Source organism: Malus domestica, chromosome 10 (assembly GCF_042453785.1).
Source record: "Malus domestica chromosome 10, GDT2T_hap1".
Taxonomy (NCBI): domain Eukaryota; kingdom Viridiplantae; phylum Streptophyta; class Magnoliopsida; order Rosales; family Rosaceae; genus Malus; species Malus domestica.
In genome coordinates this window covers 11,678,595-11,700,728 of record NC_091670.1, presented here as the reverse complement: position 1 = coordinate 11,700,728, position 22,134 = coordinate 11,678,595, and the positions used below count along the sequence as shown (strand labels likewise).

Here is a 22,134-nt window from a genome sequence, read left to right as displayed (position 1 = left end):
GAAGGAGTTCTTTTACCAGAATCAAGTAACAATTTCGTTATTCCAAAAATAGGGATTAATTTGTTTTTCTTTACAACAGCCCTACAAACTGGGCAGCGGGGCTTATTGAGTAGTGATGAGCGAGCACAAAGCCTTCTGTATAAACAAGGCCAGCAGTAGAGGTGGCCACAAGGTGTTAAGATTGGGTCTTGATCAGCTAATTCAAGGCAGATGTTGCATCTGAAACAAGAAGCTTGATTATCTTCCATATCACGTGATGAATCACCAACCTTTATGATCTCCATATAACCATCAATAGCCTTCGAAATTACAAAATAAAACATCGATTATCAACCATAAGTATTTGCTGTGAAATAAAAAAAGGAGAGAAACAACAACCAAACATTTATCTGAAGAGAACATAGAATTTTGAAGCCAATTACATGGGCTTAAGCCGCTGAAGAAAAATAACATTAAGAAAAAAGGTTAAGGATTCGTTAGGAGAGAACTTGCACTCGATCGACAGTTTTATTTATTTACCTCTGTTTTCTTGCTCGGAAAATGTTATTTCCAGCCCTAAAAGCTTAACCAATTGAAATTTCTATTCGGGCAACAACCAACACATAATTCCAGTAAAAAAGAAATAGCGAGAAGAAGAATGAAATACAGAGACGCATGTCAAACTTCATAGCTAGATTTGATTATTCATCATAACTCAGTAAAGAAAAATCACAGACGACGCTACCTTGATCATAGGTTTAGGGTTTTACCTGAGATAAATCGCACTTTTGAAAGAATGCTTTCCATCCAAATTTCCAAGTTGTTAAAGCAAAGCTACATCATCATCATCATTATTATTATTATTATGGAAAAACTACACATAGGGTATACTTTTAATATTTAATTTTATATTGAGACAACACTTTTTTAAACATTTCAATGAGAGATAAAAAGTTAATACATGTCAAGATGACATCATTAGCATTTTTTCTCAAAATCGTGAATTACGAAAATACCCTCTCAGACAATATCACAAAACAGTAACGGCTGCCACCTGGGGTTCATGATACATAGACCAGAAAGAAGGCATTCATACCAAATGGTTTGGAGCCAAATGGCATGAAGACAAATAATTCCATCAGCAGTTCTTACTTGATCTCATCCTTGGGGAATTGACTCTGTTAAAATAAATGAAAATCATGGCCCACTCATTCACCCAAGGATCCACTTGGAACAAATGAAACAAATGTGCAGCAGAGTCAGAGCTTCTTACCTCCAATGGGATGATAAACTCCCCAGATTAATTACCTAATGGTGGTGGATCATTTTAGTAGTGTATTTGAAAAATTTTGATGGCAAGGAACCCGGGCATTTTCAAGATGGGGAGAATGGTTTGGGATCCAAGAATTTTCCATCGCCTGCTAATGATAATACAATTGAGGCAGAATGGATTGAACAAAATGAGTTGGGTGTTTATATAACTCTTGTGGCTTTGTGGGATAGAACTAGAGATCTCAAACGAGCATGCTTCAAGTACTTTGGGTTTTGTTGGTTTCTTAATACAATAGATATGTCAGCTGGTAGCCCAATGGTCTGTTAATCACATTGATGCTATATCTCTTGATCATCTCCTAGCCGGTAGCCCAAGTCTATCTCTTATTGGTCTCCCTATCCCACACATATATTTTCATTGTGATAATTTCTGGAATCATTTGCTGATATATTATTGTTTAATGTTTGGCAAGTTACTTATCTTTTTTGTAATTTTGAATTAATTCTGTGTATACTTGTTGCCTTTATGCTTCAATTAGATTGATTCTATTTGTAGCTTCTGATGTAGTATTAATTCATTTGCCTTCACATTTTCAGATAAAGTATTAAATTTTGATTTGTATATAATGTGTTAATTTTGGAATAATATGTATAGTGTTGTTTGCGAGATCGTGTAATGTGTGATTGCGCCTTCAGTCAATCCGTGAAGGATTGTTCTTCCCTTAGGCTAGGAAAATCTAAAAAATAATGGAAAAGCCAAGTCCACCGACTTAGGCTAGGAAAATTTAGAAAAATAATGGTCAAATATAGGTTGAACTGATTTTGCAAAAAAGGTCGAGGATGGGTTAAACTGATTCGGCAAACATGGTTGATGACTGATTGAATTAATTATGCAAAAATGGTCGACAATAGGTTGAACTGATTTTGCAAAAATGGTGGAGGACTGATTGAACTGATTCTGCAAAACTTATCGAGGACTGATTAAGTTGATTTTGCGAAAATGATCAAAGGCGGGTTGAACTGATTCTGCAAAAATGATCGAAGACGGGTTAAACTAATTCTGCAACAATGGTCGAGGACTCATTGAACTGAGTCTGCAAAAATGGTCGAAGACCAGTTAAATTGATTCTGCAAAAATTTTCCAAGACAGGTTGAACTGATTCTGCAAAAATGATTGAGGACTGATTGAACTGATTTTGCAAAAATGATCGAAGACCGAAAAATGGTCGAAGACGGGTTGAACTGATTCTACAAAAATGGTCAAGGACTGATTGAACTGACTCTACAAATAGTCAAGGACCGGTTGAACTAATTCCGCAGAAATAGTCAAGGACAGGTTGAGCTTATGACACATATTAATTTTGTATGAGTTGTGAAAGGTTGGGTTCTATTAATAGCCCTAAAACCTTAAGGGTATGGCTAGTATTTTAAAACATTATATCTATGTTTTTGTGCTAGGCTTTAGTTGTTTTTATGTTTTTATCTTTCCTTGACATGTTTAAAAACTAGTGGAGTTCCTTGGAGTATAGGAATTTTTTTTGTCTCTCTATATAAAGCTTCCTCATTATGGAAAATTACACATAGAGTATACTTTTAATATTTAATTTTATATTGAGACAACACTTTTTAAACACTTCAAGAAGAGACAAAAAGTTAATACATGTGGAAGATGACATCATTGGCTTTTTTTTCTCAAAATCGTGAGTTACGAAAATACCCTCTAAGACAATATCGCAAAATAGTAACGCTGCCACCTGGGGTTCATGATACAGAGACCATAAAGAAGGCATTCGTGCCAAATGGTTTGGAGCCAAATGGCATGAAGCCAAATAATTCCATCAACAGTTCTTACTTGATCTCATCCTTGGGAATTGACTCTGCTAAAATAAATGAAAATCACGGCCCACTCATTTACCTAAGGATCCACTTGGAACGAATGAAACAAATGTGCAGCAGAGTTGGAGCTTCTTACCTCCAATGGGATGATAAACTCCCTAGTTAAACTACCTAACGGTGGTGGATCATTTCAGTAGTGTATCTGAAAAATTTTGATGGCAAGGAATCTGGGCATTTTCAAGATGGGGAGAATGGTTCGAGATCGAAGATTTTTTCATCGCCTGCTGATGATAATCCAATTGAGGCAAAATGGATTGAACAATATGAGCTTGGTGTTTATATAACTCTTGTGGCTTTGCGGGATGGAAGTGGAGATCTCAAACGAGGTGAGCTGGTAGGCCAATGATCTGTTGATCACATTGGCCGTAACATGCTACATCTCTTGATCATCTCTCAGCTGGTAGCCCAAGTCTATCTCCTATTGGTCTCCCTCTCCCACACATATATTTTCATTTTGTGATAATTTCTGGAATCATTTGCTTATAAATTATTGTCTAATGTTTGGCAAGTTACTTATCTTTTTCGTAATTTTGAATTAATTCTTGTGTATAAAGCCTTTATGTTTCAATTAGATTGATTCTATTTGTAGCTTCTGATATAGTATTAAACTACATAAATTAACAACTATCTTTTGTTATGGTTTTCACTTAGGCTTAATTCAAATCTCTCGCCCTAAATATGTGGTTGTATTAAGAACTTTCAAAAAAACAAAAAAAAAAATGTACTGGAAATTGCCTTGTGGCCCAATCGGCTGGCCATCCTCCATAACATATCCATCCATCCCCTTATCCTCTCAATGCCTACCGCCTAAATTAACGACGCCCACACACTCACCAAACTCCCTATTTTCCCAGTTGCTTGCGATGCCACTGCTTCACACTCTTTCCATCATCCCACCTCCCTCTCCCTCCTCCTCCTCCTCCTCTATCGCCACCTTAAACCCTAATCCCCATCCTCCCTCCCACTTCATCAAGTTCCGTACATCCTACCGCGAAAACCTCCGGTACCTCAAAACCCTGCGCATCATCTCCCCCGAAACCAGCCCCAAAAAGCTCCCCCTCCCCGACGCCACCGACCAAATCCTCGCAACCGTAGGTTTCCTCAAGTCGAAGGGCTTTACGGACTCCGACTTCCCAAGACTGGCCTTCCTCTCCCCTAAGCTCTTCTCCCCCTCCCTCGATCCAACTGACATTGCCCCCGTCTTTGATTTCCTGGCTTCTGATCTCTCCGCTGACCCTGCGTTTTCCTGCGGCCTCATCCTTCGCTGCCCCGACCTCCTATTTGCGGATGTCGAGTTCTGCCTCCGCCCAACACTGCATTATCTTGAACAGTTGGGGATTGACAAGCCCAAGTCACCGTCGAATCTGAATGCACATTTGCTGAACACTAGGGTGGAAAAGCTCAAGAAGAAGATGAGGTTCTTGAGGAGTTTAGGGCTTTCGTACGAGGAGGCGGCCAATGTGTGTGCGAGGCTGCCAGCGATTTTCGGGTACAGTGTGGAGGATAACTTGCGGCCCAAGTATGAATATTTGGTGAAGGATATGGGAAGGAGCGTGGAGGAGTTGAAGAAGTTTCCGCAGTATTTTGGATTCAGTTTGGAGAAGAGAATTGTCCCCAGGCATTTGCATTTGAAAGAAAGGAATGTCGAGATTCCGTTGAATAGGATGCTATTGTGGAGTGACCAAAAGTTTTATACAAAGTGGAAATAATCAAATCGATGAATGGTATGTAAGCCAGTTTGTTAAAAGATTTGAGTAGAAACATAAGTTTAACAATTTTTGTTCCGTATGCGAGTGGAGAGACATGTTGAACGTGGATTTCTTGGAGATACATGTTGGAATAAGTAGCCCAACGGCTTGCTATTCAGAAAATCATAATTTGTACGGTTAATGGAGAACATCCATCGAGGGGAAAACAATCCCCGGAGGACAGCCTGCATACCATTCGTTACCGTGACCGGAATTGTATAAGAACGGATCACAAATTGGAAACTCAGAACACACGCTCCAGAAGACGAATTAGAGATATAAGAATTGCCAACCATTGTCTGTAATGAATAATTAGGCACTGTATAAAAAGGGTTCACACGTTTCAAGTGCATTTCCATCGACAATCTTGAATGGTACAATTGACACCGTCGTGACACATTTCTCATTCATAGACTGCGATTAAACTCAGTTATAAACAAGAGAGAGAGAAGTTTGACAGCTTGTCGTCGTAACACCCAACCAGGGAGTTCCTCAATCGTTGGATACTATTTTCGAACCAGAATCATTGTATCCTTTTTCACACGTCAAAATGATGCATATATTTGGAATCATGTGCAATTGCATGTCTCCACAAAATTGCACGGCTACTGCAGTCCAATATTGAGAATCACTTCGACAGGTAAATCACCGGTTCCAAATCCTATCAAGAGTAATCAAAAGATCGCAAGAGAGGGAAGAATTAGCAACCTGCAAGATCAACATAGCCACACGTTCCAGCGTAGTTGAAATGTCCCAAACAATTTCACAGCTGAGGATAGCAATTTACCAAGGATTCAGAGAGCGAGCTCTATTTTGTTAAAAGTTCAATGTCCGCTCCAACTTCAGCAATCTTGGTTTCTTTGGAAGCCTTTGCTATTTTAGCAATGTTTTCAACATCAAAGTCAATAGCTATCTTTTTCACAAAGCCCTCAAGCATCTGTTTTAGACAAGTCGCAAAACAACATAATGAGCATTACTGATCAGACCAATATAACCACTGAGAGGCGATTTCTGATAGAGTAAAATGATTCAAGATAATCTAGACAGCTATATGAGACTCACATGTACAAGAAAAGTAAAACAGTGGTCCACCCGAGTAAAATAATCTCAAACTATGAAAGCATGCAGAAAAAAGACCCAAACAAGAAAAAAAACATCCAGGAAACAAGCAGAACAAAAAACAACCAAGGAAACATGAAAACTAAGAGATGGCTGATCATGGAAAACATTTTAAGACTATTGGAAAAAAAATTTGTATATTTATTAGGTGAAGAATATATTATCCTTGTCTAACATAAGTTTTGTTGCCCTACCCAATAACAATATGTAAATGTATTCTTCCCTTATTGTGTATTTAACTATCTACCTATATTTTGGAAATTGCTTAAAGACAAAACATCAAGTCGTAAAAGTTTTAAAATACATTCGAAATTGTAAGCATGGAAGATGATGGCCCTCTTTTTCACATTCTGTATTATGGTGTGGAGCAGGTTTCTTCCAAGAACTGTTACACCTTCCTGATGTTTTAGTGGGGATCAGCAAACAAGGCGGCTATTACAGTATTACTCCTCTACACTGTATTTAAACTACATTGTTGTACGGGAACAAAAGGATCGTTAACATTAGAGCAGAGAAGATGATGGTTTGCTTGTCGATTTGCACAGGTGATCTACCTAGCCATCTCCTTTTGTATTTTCTGATTCTTTCATATTACATTATGTTAATACACCTCTCCATGTGCAATGGGACAATCGCTCGGCTTTTTGTAATAATTTTTACTTTCAAAAGAGTTTTCTTGAGATTTCAAAATTGTGAAACTTGCTAAACAAGTGAACAGCATTCTAATGAACATAAAAAGTAAGTACCATACCCAAGCCATGAACTGGCCCGTTGTACCACATATATGATAAAAGTTACAAAATGGCACACACTCTACAAAAGAAAAGATATTCTGGTATATTGAAAGAGGATAGGGCACCATTGAACCAAGATATATGAAAGACCATGAAAACACACAAAAAAATGCCCTTGGGGGAAAAGGAAAAATAAGAAAGAAAGCAAAATATGCCAACTGATTTTCATGAAAGGCAAGTACCAGCATTAAATGGTTATGAGTTCTCAACACATACCAGTGATCCAATGGCAACTAAAGCCCGAAATTTTGCATCAGCGTCTAGATTTTCTTCTTCTGCAATCTGCCCAAAAATAAATCACTTTCATGATTCACAACATTTTAGAAATTCTCTACAGGATAGAAAGATACTCTAGTCCACCTCAAAAAAAACAGGGGGCCTCTTACGTCCAAGTTCAACTTTTGAGGATGGTACTTGAATAAATAAGCAAATAATTGCAGAAGAAGAAAAGGCAAGTAATAAGATGATGTATTAAGTATTATACCTGAAGTGCTGAAGAAAGAACCTGGGATTGACCTTCTTGATCCTTCTTTTCGGTTAACAAAACAGCATAACTATCAATCCCAAAGGAAAAACTCGCTTAAAAAAGAGTATTATATAACAAGCGTGGAGCACATTATGTAACAAACATCAAATTTTCCATTTTTGGTTGGCTTTACAGTCTTTGTTCATCCTATTACGTGGAACTATCACAAATTTGGAGAAAGAAAGATAGGGGGTGGAAGGACAAGTTCTTTCATGTATTATTACTAATTAGACATATTGATTTTGCATTGTCCATGCATAACCTATTATGCATATATCATATATGACAGGCAGACAGTATAACTTTCAACCTCCCTTTAACTTTCTTCTTTACATGCATAACAAGTTAAAAACTTGAACACAGAGGTATACAAAGATGAAAATGTCGGTATTGGTGGAAATATTGGTAGAATGTTGATAGCAAATATTATTATCGAAAAGACGAAATTTATTTTAAAATATAGAAATTCAAAATGAAACTTTAGGAAATGCTAAATAGGTAACTATAAACAATGCATCATTTCTTATTATGAGAAACTAAAAACATATCAATTAAACAAGTCTGATATAGCATAAATATGAATCAGGATATACTTGGATCAAAATACCGTGACACATAGGACCTTCAAACTTCAAGTCAAAAGCGTAAACACTTCTTACTTTCATTTACATAAGCATTCTAATGGGTATCTTTAACCGAAAACAAAAACTCAAATTCTAAATTGCAAGCTTTTTTTTTTTTTTTTACTTTATAACTATGTGACCATATTATTATCGAAAAGACGAAATTTATTTTAAAATATAGAAATTCAAAATGAAACTTTAGGAAATGCTAAATAGGTAACTATAAACAATGCATCATTTCTTATTATGAGAAACTAAAAACATATCAATTAAACAAGTCTGATATAGCATAAATATGAATCAGGATATACTTGGATCAAAATACCGTGACACATAGGACCTTCAAACTTCAAGTCAAAAGCGTAAACACTTCTTACTTTCATTTACATAAGCATTCTAATGGGTATCTTTAACCGAAAACAAAAACTCAAATTCTAAATTGCAAGCTTTTTTTTTTTTTTTTACTTTATAACTATGTGACCATACTAGCAGGCTAGTATTCCTACTACCAAGTTTAATTAAAGGTGGGTGGGTGTGTCTCTGTTCGAAAGTCCATTACACTAACGTGGAAAAATATGCGCAACAAAAGCACAAAATATCCTAAAAGTAACATGTTGGTGACACCATTGAGACATCCGTACACAAAGAGAATGATAATATCTTAACAGTTCTCACTGACACCAAACCCACCAGTTCTCACTGACACCAAAACCAACAAAATCCAAATTACATATCACTACGATGTCCATGTCACCAATTCTTCATTGTCGATAAAATAAAAAATGAAAATTTCAGCATGTCAATATTTATAAAAACCTAGCCCTAAAGCAAATTTATAAATTAAGTGAAAGCTACAAAGCCTCAAATTTATTCAAACAACGTTTATAATTAGAATGCTAATACGCTACAGAAACAATTTCCCTGCAGAAATAAATCCAAAAGGAAGGAAAAGGAAAACAAGGTCAACCATGCATTATGATCACAGTTTTACTTGAAACAGATTACATATGCAGGCAATAGTAAACTTACTTGAGAATCAAGGTTGCATATGATAACTGCAAATTCTTATTTGGAGATGAATAACAACTTGAATACACATCTAGAATCTGCAAGGCCATTCAACAAATCAAATTACTAAATCATGATATCCAGAATCCAAGATGCACTAACCATGAAAAGCAGTGTACCACTTGCCATAACAGTCATTACTCAAGTACAAAAACACATCTTTTTAGTTGTTCAATACATATTCACACAACCGGACAATATATCTATATTAATGATTCATTCAAGCAAGTGATCGAATCAAACTCAATATAATGATTCCTGCAACAATCAAAGGATAGATATCCTTAACAGAAAATATTCATCATAAAAAAAAAATAGAAAGAATGCAATAAACATTTAATTTACAACTTTACATGTTATATAACTGCCGAATCATTAACAAAGAACTACATTTGTACAAGTAATCATGCAAGGTGGAAACGGATCTGCAAATGTGACTGGGAAAGAACCCCTTTATCCTCTCAAAAACCATAATGGTCACATGAACAATCCTGAAGGAAGGCTAACCTCAGTCCGATGCTTTTGTAACCAATTGTAGTAGCACGAATTCTTGAAAAGATTGGTCACTGCACGAACACTTGTTAAGAGATTAGCAGGAAGTGGCGGATTTGTTGCAACTTTTCTGATCAACTCCATTAGTAAATCTGGTTAGACAACAAAAGGTAAGAAATAGAGATAAAAGTTGAAGAGGACAGCAACAATGAGAAGCATGGCATTTGCAACATTGTTAATTTTTTCTTATACCATATGTAGCATGCATTTAAGGATATCAACTTGAGCATGTTCCTAGAAGATCAGCCCTCATCAACCAGTCTTTTTTTTTGGTCTTTCAACAGGTCTTTATTGTTATGTATTTTTATAGTTCACGATAAAAAGTGAAGTACTTATCTATTTAAGATAAGAAGAAACTACTGCACAAGATAAAAGTACAGCATTGGATATATGTAGCATGAGTACCATTTTCAGCTTCAAGATGCTGGAGAAGCCGAGTTGCCCCATCAGGGTGCAGAACAATCATCCTCAAAATATCAATAACTGCAGATATAAAATAACAAATATACTTGAGTAGGCAAAATTATTTATGAAACATAAGGTGTCCACACAATAAAACTACACACCCATAGACTTCCGATGTATCAATGAACGAGCATTCAACAATTCACATTAAAACAAAGCTTACTGATTTTGTGCTAAGAAAATATACTGACTCTTATTGCCATACATATGAAAAATGAGATGTTATGAGCAGTCGTGTTATGTATAAATGGCCCCAATCCCAATGCAGGAATTTTACCTTTTCAAAATGAAAAATCAACTATACACACTTATACTCAGATAATTCATGTCCTTTTCTCTACCATTTTTCATTTTTTTAACCTGTAGCCATCAATCATAAAGCTAAGAATCCACTTCAGCTACATGTGTAAAAAAAATGAGGTAACCTGCAAGCTGGCAAGATTCAGTTATAATGCCTAAGACACAATCAGCCACGAGCCAATTCAAATAGTTGAATCAATTTGAGATTGCGTAGTCTAGCATGAACCATCCAGTTATTAACTTGAGTTCATTCTTATACAATGATTTTTTTAGTGTCAACTTGTAACCCAAACAGATGGAATAAATGTGCTCCAAGACCTCTAAAAGATGAACAGAGCTATACACAGAATTCCTCAAAAGTTCGCACACTAACCTGGAAATAACATTGCAACTGGCCATGATTTTAGCAATCTCACCAACAAAGCAATGTCAACTTCGGCAAATTTACTAGAATGATAATGTGATGTGTCCTTCAATATTTTAACTATAGCACCCAACCTGGAAATCTCAACCTCATTTAAAGATGAGTTCTTCTTATCCTTCAAGAAATTACCAAAGGATCCATTATTCAGGAAAACATCCTATGGTTAATAGAAAAAAAAGAGACACAATTCTAAAACAGAAAAAGAAAACTACTTGTACCAAGCTGCTCCTCAGGTTCGGCTAACAAGCTTGGAATTTAAAAATATAAATAAATATAAAGATATAAAGTAATAAAAATATTATTTTGGAGTTGTTCAAAACCCTATCATGTACAATGAAAGGAATAGGAAAAAAAACAATGAAAATAACTCCAAATTAATATTTCTATTAGTTTGTTTAAAAATAATGAAAATAACTCTAATTTGGAGTTATTTTCATATTTTCGAATTAATATTAATTTGGAGTTATTTTCATATACTTCATATAAACTAATAAAAATACTTAAACAAGTTTTGATGGAGTACAAGTTCTGCTACATGTATAATAACAATGCAAGTAAATATCAGAAAACAGTGATAATAGAAGTAGGAACCTCAATAGTTTCTATGAAAAATATAATTCTTCCCTTTTCAAAGTGCTTATAAGTAATTCAATTAGGAGTGAGGTGAGGATGGTAACTTAATTACCTTGCACTCTGTTTCTTCTTGTTCAATTAGAATGAACACGCATAATTGAGTGATCAAACCCAAAGAAAAATTCAAATTTAACTAGTGTAGCAAGCCTGTCTATTTAACAATGCATCATCTACTAACTTTGTAATTTGTGTTTCAGTAAATATCAGATAACTCCCTATATGCATCACCATACAACTAGAAATGAAGCAATGGGTAGCTTACAATTATCTGTTAAATATGAGGACGTTTCAACAATGACAAAGAATCATAATTGTAAAGATTGGTAAAAACTTAACAAAGGGACCGGCGGGATTTATTTTCAGTTGAATGATAGCAAGTTATAATGCTACTGTCTACAGCAATATGCCAATTTGTAAAAAATGAAAATAATTTGAAAAACAAATGAAAGTTTCAGGCATGCAAAACAACAAACCTGGTCAGAGAGTAAATTACTGTTGAACTCTGTAATCTTCTTTAGGATCCCATCAAACTGGGCGACGTCAAAAACAAGCATTCCTTTCTGAAACAATAAAAGCCCCAACCAGGCAAAAAAAATGAGATTGAAATAATGATTTCAGTGTAGAACTGTGACTACCAGTATTTGCGTCTAAGAATAAAGCATTCCCAAAGATGACTAGACTTAGTTGCAGTAAGTTTTTACCCCAACTACTAGGGAACAGCTATGGAAACATTAAGCCCATAAGCAATCTAATGATAGTGCACAACCTCAGTTATTTTTCCTTTTCCCTTATTTGAAGGATAATGACAAACAATAAAAAACATTTGGCCTAAGCTATAACTACATTGTCAGAGAAATTATCAACATCTAATACATGCTCAGCTTTTAAAACCCAGTTATTAAGTGGGGTTTCCAGATCGTACAAAATAATCAAATTGTGCGCGTTAGTTTCCATACAGAACACTCAATACAATAAATCATCGATAAGTTCAAAATACTCACTCAACTGGGCCTTAGCTTCAACCACATGGATGTGCCAATAGGTCTCATATCGACCCTGGTCTTTACCTAAACCACTATTTTAGAAGTACTGAAGCTAAGAGCCTTCACTATTGAGCTAAGTATATAGTACATGGATAAAACATATAACTTCAATGCGATCAGCCAATACTTTGCATTAACTCACAGTGCATTGCAATCTAATAGATACATCTCAAAAGTTTAGCACGAGCTGAAAGATTCTACCTTAGGAATATGCTTGAAAGTAGGTTTTGCAGAAGCTGTTACAATAAGAGAAACAAAAAAAAACCAATAACTGTTATTGGTAAATTTATAGTAAAGATTAAAAATATGGCATATCTTATTCAATTAAAGAAAATAGAAAAGGCAAAAAGATACATACCAGACTTGTTTGAAGATTGTCCGGGTACATAAGCACTTGCTGAAATAATGAAAAGATAAACAAGTAGTTAATCAAGTGAAAAATGGAAAGCAAACAAGGACGCTATATCACATGAATCACCAACCTATAAAGGTTAGATGGCCACGATAGAATACTTACACCCAGTGTAGGGATCACGAAATGATGGATCAAGGTCGAAATTATTTTGTCCAGTATTTTGGAGGATGAAAGCGACAACTTGTTCTCGGTAGGAAAGAGGAAGGTTCTCCCTCAGAAGCCACTTGTCAGCAGTATCATATGGATTATCTGAAACATTAACAACTCAGTGTCACATTCTTGCAATAATGTCTTTAAGTCACACCAACTACAACTAAGGGCTAAAAGAGGACTGATACCTGATCGATTGTAAGGCAGCTTACGAATAGGCTCTCCATCTCCAATGTCGACATCAAATACTGCAGAACAAGAATATGTGTTCATAAATTTTAAAATATCTACGTAGAGAAGAAAAATCAGATCAAACATTGACACAGATGTAAGATCCAGACCATAATCATATTCGTTTCCATCAAGAACAGGACGCTTCATGCTGTCATCTGGCCCATCGACAACCTCGCCAATCTGAATTGAAAGAAGTAACAGATGAAGGTTCCCAACTTTTCAAGAATTATACACAAACATCAGCAGCATGAAACTTTTAGTTAGCTCTTGTTTCAGTTCTTTATTTAGGAAGCACATTTGTATGACCTTGAGGTACTGTGAACCCAGCAAGAGGATTAATACTTTAAAAGGTAAATTGTACTAAAGGACTAGACAAAAATTGATCCATGAAAAAAAGATTATCTCTCAACCTATAAATCTCTGAAACACAAAGGTATGTCTCTGTTACGGACCACAATGAAACCAACAGGGGTTCAAAACTACTCGTATCATTTTTTATTGTTTTGACTGCAAACAATTATGCAGGCATTACCTAATTCAACAGCTCAAAAAATGTAAATCCCTAGAACTAATCCTAAACTTAAATGATTGTATGAAAGCATTAAAGTTCAAGATCACCGCATCAATCATATGTTGAATAAGGGGCGAAAGTACAAAACTACTCATATCATTTTTATTGTTTTTTTTTTTCTACATTTTTTATTGTTTGGACTGCAAACAATTATGCAGGCATTACCTAATTCAACAGCTCAAAAAATGTAAATCCCTAGAACTAATCCTAAACTTAAATGATGATATGAAATCATTAAAGTTCAAGATCACTGCATCATCAATCATATGTTGAATAAGTGGCGAAAGTACAAATACACCCATAAATCAGAGGCCTAACCTAATGAATGGCATAGGCAAATTGAATAATAAATGTGCTAGTCCCAAATCTTTTTACACTGAAACCATACATCTTGACCCTCAAATTAGCCCCCAAAGCAAAAGGTATGGGAACCTAAACGTGATTGATACACTAATATAAATACCATCAGTTGTATGTCCTAAAATCCAACATCTGCAAAGCACAAACACTTGAGCCATTTCAAACACAGCCATTTCAAAACTCTAGTGTCTGCAGCCCAAAGCATAGATTTTTTTTCCCACAGGAATGTTGTTCATATAAATTCTTTCAAAACACACTTATTTTCTTTTAAAAGAGCTGCCTTTAAGTAAGAAGCTGGTGCACCTGCAATGATAACATGATTGCAAGGATTTGAAAAGGAGGGAGTCCACAAGGCAGGCCTAATAACTAGCCAAACCACCTGTACAAGCAATCCATACCAACTGTTTTAATCTAAGTGGATGTCAATATTTCCTCTTGCTGTCAATTTTAACAGCAATGTCTTTTTATTTTTATTAAACCATAAAACACCCATGCTGCTTCTTTGTCGTTGGTTTCATCTTGAATAATGATCCATGTTTCCCCTGGTGTATGATTTTTGCAGATGATAAAGTGTTGATAGATGAAATGCAGGAGGGAGTAAATGCGAAGCTTAACCCTTGGCGGGAAATGTTGGAATCTAAAGGTCTTCGCCTAAGTAGGTCAAAGACTGAGTATATGGAGTGCAAGTTTAGTGGGAATGAGGTCCAAATGAGATAAGGGTGAGGGTTGGAGATAGGAAGTACCAAAGAGTGAACGATTTCGTTTTCTTAGATCTATCTTGCAAAAGAACGGAGAATTGGATGGAGATCTCAACCATAGAATACAAGCTTGATGGATGAAGTGGAAGAGTGCATTGGGTGTGTTGTCCAACTGTCGTACGCCACTAAAGCTCAAGGGAAAATTTTATAGGATGGCAATAAGGGAAGCAATGCTTTGTGGCACGGAATCTTGGGCGTTCAAGCATCAACAAAAAAATGAATGTAACAAAGATGAGAATGCCTCATTGGATGTGTGGCCAAACGAGAAAGCACAGAATTAAGAACGAGGATATATGAGGTAAAGTAGGAATGGCCGCAATTGAAGATAAGATGAAAGAAAATCGGTGAAGGCAGTTTGGACATGTGAACCGCAAACCTTCAAATGCTCTAGTTAGAAAATGCGATAATGAGATAGAAGCAAATGGCAAAAGGGGTAGGGAAAGACCTAAGAAGACTTGGAAAGAGACTTTAAAAAAAGACATGGAGTACTTGGGAGCTAACTGAAGACTTAGGGCAAAAACGAGCACAATGGCATTCTAGGATTCATACATATAGAAATTGCGTTGACCCCACTTAGTGGGTCAAGGCTTTGTTGTTGTTGTTGTCAAATTGCCATGTAAGCTATTAAATTTTATTTGATATCCTAAATTTGACATTTCCATTGAAGATGATCTATGGATATTAATTTGAAAAAGTGAATTACCTTATCCCACTTCTGTTCTCTCATATTCCATACATATGCCACACCATTGTCCCCCTCTCTGACAACTTTTGTCTGGCCATCACTGGTTCCTGATGACAATACCAGACAACATAATTTGATGTGAGATTTATACTTGTCAAAAGAATACAACAATCACATAATCTTAGCAACTTAGTGGAAGATCTCACTAACTGATGCCGCCCAAACCACATAAAAAAGTATAACATGATATAAGTACAAAAGACTTGTCTTTCTCAAATTGAAAAGTTACACTAAAATCCTCTAGAGTAAAATTGAAATCGCACCTGGAATCTGTAAGGCTTCTAGTCCAGGTAATTCTTCCAGTTTCAATCCTCCGACCCTCTTCCTAAGAGAAACAAGTTATTGCATAAATACAAGTAAAAAAGGTGAAGAAGATGACACAAATAGTAACCAAGAAATGATGTCTTAAATCACAAAGAAATAGATACTGACAAAATTTAGAGCATCTAATGCAAACCAATAGGCTAGGTGGTCTAGATGTTTTATATTGTGGCGTGAAGGCTTCGAATACCCAATGAAGGATTTTATATTCTCAAAGATACCCTGCCATAGACTTCCGTAAAGGAAAGGGGAAAACAAGAACTAAATACTAGAGGGAGGGTAAGAGATCACTAGAAGACAACATATGCCTATCAGGTAACCATTACAAAAGGATTTATATTATTATAAGAGATTATAGTCAATCTAATTCTGGAGCATTGTGCAGACAGACAGATGGGTCAAGTCCATATTATTAGGCATGGCAGGTTCATAGCTGCTACATGACATACAGGAAACCAGAAGATGGCCACACCTGCTAATTTTGTGCTGAGAAAGTTGGGAGAAATATGACTCCACTTCTAGGGCATCTGCAATTTTATCCTGATTTATGGTCCAGACGCGTACAGCTCCATCAGAACATGCTGTCACAATATCCCCATTTTCCAAGAATTTTGCATCCCAAACACAGCCAGGATGCTCTATGCTCTGCATGCAAACTCCATCTGTAAAAGACAGTACTTCCACTTAAATTACAATTCAGGCCAAAATTGACCACTTCTACCTAAACTTAAGACTATAAAACTGATGCTTATGCCCTCAGATTTTGAAATTGCTAATTAACATTCTGATGCTTTCTACAAAGCAAATTTCACTGGCAAACATAAAGAAAAGAAAAAAAAAAGTCCAATGTCCAAGAATCCTTGGAGTAAGGTGTTTGAATCTTTCTTTTTTATTCCCCATCCCACAACCAAGCACCAAGCAAGAATTCTTTGATAGAATTAAGGTTAAAAAATTAATCACATTCGTAATTTTGATGCAATTGTTTTCCAAGAAACGAGAACGCCTGGGAAAACAGGAAAATTACAAAGAAAGATGGACAAGGAGTCCATCAGGAATCAAACACAAGAAAAACAAAGAAAAGCTACTAGACCCATAAGGTTTTTTTGCAATAAAGTCCTTCCATCCACAAAAGAGTATAAATGGGTCATAAAAAACCACAAAAAAATTGCTGCAATTTCTTCAAAGTAAGAATTGGATTAACTTTGTATTCCTCATGTATGAATAGCAAGCTGGGAATTAACTAACACAACTGACCAACAGCCTGCCTGTGAGTGACCTCAATTTCTTACACCGAACAAGAGCAGGCGAAAAGCACACCAAAATTTGCATGATAGAACAAATAAAAATTATAAGTGAAAAATAAAAAAAGTAGCATAAAAATCAGCAGCAGTTACCCTTCCATATCTTTGCAAAACAATCTTCGCTGCTACTGACTATTAGTCCAGACACATGTGAATCAACAGAATAGACAATTGAAGTATGACCAACCATCTCCATTAAAACTTCACCACTTAGAGCCCATAACCTGATGGAACTGCAGCATGCCAAAAACAAAAGGTATAGTTATAGAGACCTTCAATCCAAACAGACACCTTCGTTTTTGTTTGTTTGTCTTTTTCTTTTTGGGTGGGTGATGGATTGAATGAGAGAAACAAGGAAATTAAGACACCAACTAGCATATCCGAGGAGAAACAATGGAGCATTTATTATTTAATAAGTTTACAAACAGGACATTTTCTAGTAACACTTGGAAATTTGACAACATAAATTTAAATTCAATATTACCCAAAAAGGGAGACTTGCTCAGACTCAGAGTTAGTAAAATAATAATGTGGTAGAAAATTGTCTTATAATGGGCGCATTTACGCAATATAAGTCAATATATTCAACATGTTCCCAATATTTTAATAAAAAAGGTCGTTCCCAATATTTTAATAATTGTCAAAATTTTCAAAAGCAAGAGACATTGTGACTACATACTCTATGAGTGCTCATGTATGTGTCTTTCAGTATGTGAATGGGTAGTACTATCCCCACATCCATTTTACTTCTCACACACCTATCTTAATTTCCAGCCGTCAAATCAAATGAATTGAAGAAGATCCATAGTTAAAAATTAACAAGGTTGTGTAGGAGGTAAAATTGGGTGTGCGAATAGCACTACACTATGTGAATATATCTTCATAATACTACAGGACCACGTTACACTCTAAGCAGTAATTAGCATTAATTGTAGAATAAGCATCGTTTTTTATATGTTGTACATCAAGACAGAATTAGAATCCAATCATTCATTTTCTCTGTGCTAGAGTTGAGTTAACAAGCTCCTAGTTATAGTGTCTGACAATCGATTTTTAAACATGATTTCTGTATGCACATTAAGCAGCTTTTGGATGTTTTATTTTCATTTTGAATGCACATTAAGTTATTCTCTACTCATTCCCTACCAACACTAAGACATGGCTTCAGAATTATGTTCATTTTAAAGGAATATCCTCAAACCAACTAGATTCAATATAAGCACAAACAAATGCAAAATCAAGCTCACCCATCATGTGAAGCAGAAAGAATTCCCAATTCGGACATCACTGCCAAGCCTCTTACAGTGTCTGCAAAATGTGTTAGTACATGCATACCATAAGTAACTGCAAACATTCTGTGCAAGTCCTTTTTCTAAATAGGGCATTCTATGCATTTTATTTATGTTCCAAAAGAAAAAAACTTAAAGCCAAAAGACATTCTGTGAAAGTGAGGACTCAGGAGTGCGAGTTATCTTCAAATCAAATCATCTTCATGGCAACTTATATCCAAATGTTATCTTTCTAGCTCTCATTTAATATCCTATTAATGGAAATCACAAAGCATAGTAAAACAGTCTCTTAGTTCTTCAGTAAGCCACAACGTCTAATACTCCCAAACACTATCACATTTCTTCAGGGCCTACAAAATCCAAATGACCTAATAAAATTAACATAGGAAAACGCATTACCTGAATGCCCAACAAAAGTACGAGTGCATGTACTTCCCCTCCAAAGTTTTAAAGTAGTATCGCTTGAACCTAGATAGAGAAAACAGAATAAACACCATTCCAAGAAAAAGATAAATGCATTTGAATACAGACTGTGATGAAAATAATCATGTGTGGATTTCCCATAAATTTAGGGACCAAAGTAGAAATGTAAACAGGGCATAAAAATCAAATAATAGGTACCGGAAACTTCCATGGTATGGTGTGTCTTATATTGATTGCGTAATAGAAATGACATTGTAGTGTCCACTAGCAGTCTAGAATCCCAAAAGTAACATGGTTCCCATTGACATTATGACCAACTCAAAGTCTTGAATGAATTAAAATGCTAGTAAGGCACATAATTGACTGCAGCAAACTTTCATAGTTATCACAGCTAAGAGACCAGGAACTCTCATCTAATGAAATTTTGATCCTACCTACATGTATCACATAGCATATATATCAACTACACACAATGCCTAAACATGAAATGTGCCACTTACAAGCCCCAAAAGCTACTCATCCAACATGCATCACATGGTGCGGTCAGCTAAGCCGGCCGGCTTAGTAACCCCCCCTCAACCACAATGTCACCTATCCAACCACTGTAGCAGAGTCTTCTTACTGGCTCAGCTGGGCCAAACAATTGACAGTTCACTACTGTGTTTCTAGTTTCTGCTCACTTTATTTTTATTGTTGTTTTTTTTTTTTTTTTTTTTTGGTGGGGGGGGGGGGGGGGGGGGGAAGTACTGGATAGAGACATCACTTGCAACAGGTTAACAACCATACCTGTGACAAGCTCGCCCGAAGGAAGCTTTATAACTGCTTGGATGGCTGCCTTATGAGCCTCCCAAGACTCTACCAACTGCCCATTCCTCCATCGCCTTAAAGTACTGTAGAAAAAGACGGCAGAAGATATTTAACATCACAGTTTCAGCATGGTAACTCCAAACCAACTCATTTCACAATAATTTGCTCATTGGCAAAATGAATATAGCGCAAAGATCAAATCTTTGACCACATCACGCGTCAACAAACAACAACGAAAGTTAATGGTACAACATGCAAAAAGTTCATCCAACGTATCCAGCAAACTTGGAATAGGGTAAAAACCAAAAACTCACGAGTCAACAGAAGATGAGACAATGTCCCCATTATCCAAAGCGATGCCTGTGACCTGCAACTGATGGCCCTTAAGAGTTTGCACCTTCTCCCCAGTCCTCAAGTCCCACACCAGCACCATTGTATCCATCCCGCCGGACACAATTCCACCATCAGGGTATTGCTCATTGGGTGAAATCCACACCACTGGGCCCACAAAACTGGTGTGGCCGAGCAGAATCTTCGACTCCGAGTACCTCCGTTCATCAGAAGGGTCCAAGGACCAGAACCTAACAGTTCGATCACGCGACGAGGTGGCTATACCCGCATTGCCACACACAGAAATCCCACGAACCTAAATCCAAACTCATTGTTCATCATCAATCACCAAATTTCAAGTACAGAAAAAACCCAAATTTTAGTTCAAATCCTTCCGGTAAATAAACAGTGCAAAATTATCGAAATTGATTGTAGATTCTGATAAATTGTGTGAAAAAATGAAAGGGGTTTTGTGGGTGAGAGATCTTACGTCGTCTTCGTGGCCGCGGAGTTGGCAGCGCAATTGGTATTCTTTGAAATCGATGTCCATTAGAGCGAGAGAGTGAGTTTTTGGGAGTGATCGGAAAAGAAAAGGGTTCTAGTTCGATGAAGTTGAGAAGACGAAGAGTTGTGAGGGGTTGAGGAGCATATAAATGTTTGGGTGCGAGAGCATCACAAATTAGCTTGTTCTCCAAGTTCTTGATACTAGATTTGTCAAGAAAATTTTTAACTCTTTTATGGAACCTTTTTTATTTGGTATTGAACACTCTTCCCCTTTTTCCTAATTTTATTTTGTTTTTATTTGAAATTTTTAGAGGAATACACCTTAATTTTTATCTATTTATCTTCTTCGATTCATTTGAAGTGACAGTGAGAATTGAGATGGGTGTTTAAGTGATAAAAATTAGTGTGTAGATAGCATTACCTTTTAAAAGTAGGAACTGGGCCAGATTTTTTTATGGATCTCAGAAATAGATATTTTTAATTTCAATTTAATAAGTTTTGGAAAATGATTAATTCATTTCGTAATTAAAATTTGTGCCAACTTTATAACTTTTGGAAGACTAAAAATTATGGGAGTTGTATGGTTTCATCCATACTAAGGGAGTTGTAATTAAGAAAATAAAATCATATTTGAGTATATTGTATAACAAATAACAAATGAAACATATCTAAAATTAATAAGTATATAATTAAATGTAGTAGAGTTAGGGAAATTTCAAAAAATTTCGGGTCGACTTCATAATTTCAAATACATTCACTATCCAATTCTTTTCGAAAATTAAAATTTCAGTTTCATATTTGAATCGGATAGAATATTTTGGAATTTCTTGAATTGAAATCTGATATTCCTATCTAAGTTGCACCGAAGTCGAAACTATACAATGCATGAAAATTGCACATATGTTTTCATCAATATGGTTATGTCTAATACGTTTTTTTTAGAATTTGTGTGGAATTGTTATTAGAAGAGCTAAGAGGTTGTTTGATAATACTTTATAGAACAATTTTTGTTTACATGAGTGTAAAATGCATTTATTATGTTGTTTTTAAATAACAAAGTCACAAAATGAATTGTGTTTTCCAAGAATAGAATCCAAAAGAAAAATAAATAAAAAAACAAAGATACATATAAAGATAATTAGTGTTCAACTATTTTTTATCATCAAAACCGACACATCAACCACCATTGTCACCACTATCCTTGTCCCATCCCGGTCCGGGCTCCCACCACATCCCTGGCTCGACTCCACCGTAGCACGATATTGTCTACTTTGGGCCCCGACCACGCCCTCATGGTTTTGTTTTTTGAAACTCACACGAGAACTTCCCAATGGGTCACCCATCATGCGATTGCTCTCGCGCGAACTCACTTAACTTAGGAGTTCCAATGGAACCCGAAGCGAGTGAGCTCCCAAAAGGTCTCGTGCTAGGTAAAGATAGGAATATACATATAAGGCTTACAAGATCCTCACCCCTGGGCGATG

The 22,134-nt window shown here is 35.9% G+C and overlaps 2 protein-coding genes across 3 annotated transcripts; one reads left to right on the top strand and one right to left on the bottom strand.

Moving 5' to 3' along the window:
* The first annotated feature begins 3,870 nt into the window (after positions 1-3,870).
* On the top strand, positions 3,871-4,894 carry LOC103420736 (transcription termination factor MTEF1, chloroplastic). The gene has a single exon (XM_008358776.4). It carries the CDS (start codon positions 4,011-4,013, stop codon positions 4,854-4,856), a length of 846 nt encoding a protein of 281 aa, XP_008356998.1. The 5' UTR covers positions 3,871-4,010; the 3' UTR covers positions 4,857-4,894.
* A 286-nt stretch (positions 4,895-5,180) lies between these two features.
* LOC103420737 (uncharacterized) lies at positions 5,181-20,961 on the bottom strand. 2 transcript variants are annotated; one of them, XM_070805678.1, is made up of 23 exons: positions 20,637-20,961; positions 20,131-20,462; positions 19,796-19,899; positions 18,986-19,054; positions 18,545-18,605; positions 17,391-17,530; positions 16,469-16,658; positions 15,939-16,000; positions 15,634-15,722; positions 13,349-13,421; positions 13,196-13,255; positions 12,960-13,106; positions 12,801-12,839; positions 12,644-12,678; positions 11,873-11,959; positions 10,716-10,881; positions 9,983-10,060; positions 9,533-9,669; positions 8,987-9,063; positions 7,293-7,362; positions 7,025-7,090; positions 5,683-5,832; positions 5,181-5,556 (listed from the first exon to the last, which is right to left on the bottom strand). In XM_070805678.1, exons 1-22 carry the CDS (start codon positions 20,694-20,696, stop codon positions 5,704-5,706), a joined length of 2,271 nt encoding a protein of 756 aa, XP_070661779.1. In that variant the 5' UTR covers positions 20,697-20,961; the 3' UTR covers positions 5,181-5,556; positions 5,683-5,703. The 2 variants fall into 2 exon arrangements, with proteins under 2 accessions (XP_070661779.1, XP_070661781.1); XM_070805680.1 differs by having other exon boundaries at positions 5,181-5,603; positions 20,637-20,929.
* Positions 20,962-22,134: the final 1,173 nt, after the last annotated feature.

Bases quoted from the DNA above. Each gene is read 5' to 3' on its own strand.
- LOC103420736 (XM_008358776.4), top strand. From the start codon at position 4,011: ATGCCACTGCTTCACACTCTTTCCATCATCCCACCTCCCTCTCCCTCC.
- LOC103420737 (XM_070805678.1), bottom strand. From the start codon at position 20,696: ATGGACATCGATTTCAAAGAATACCAATTGCGCTGCCAACTCCGCGGC. The intron at 12,840-12,959 runs GTAAGTATTCTA...TCATTATTTCAG, and splicing joins TCGTGATCCCTACACTGGGT to CAAGTGCTTATGTACCCGGA. The intron at 5,833-7,024 runs GTATGTGTTGAG...TGTCTAAAACAG, and splicing joins TAGTTGCCATTGGATCACTG to ATGCTTGAGGGCTTTGTGAA.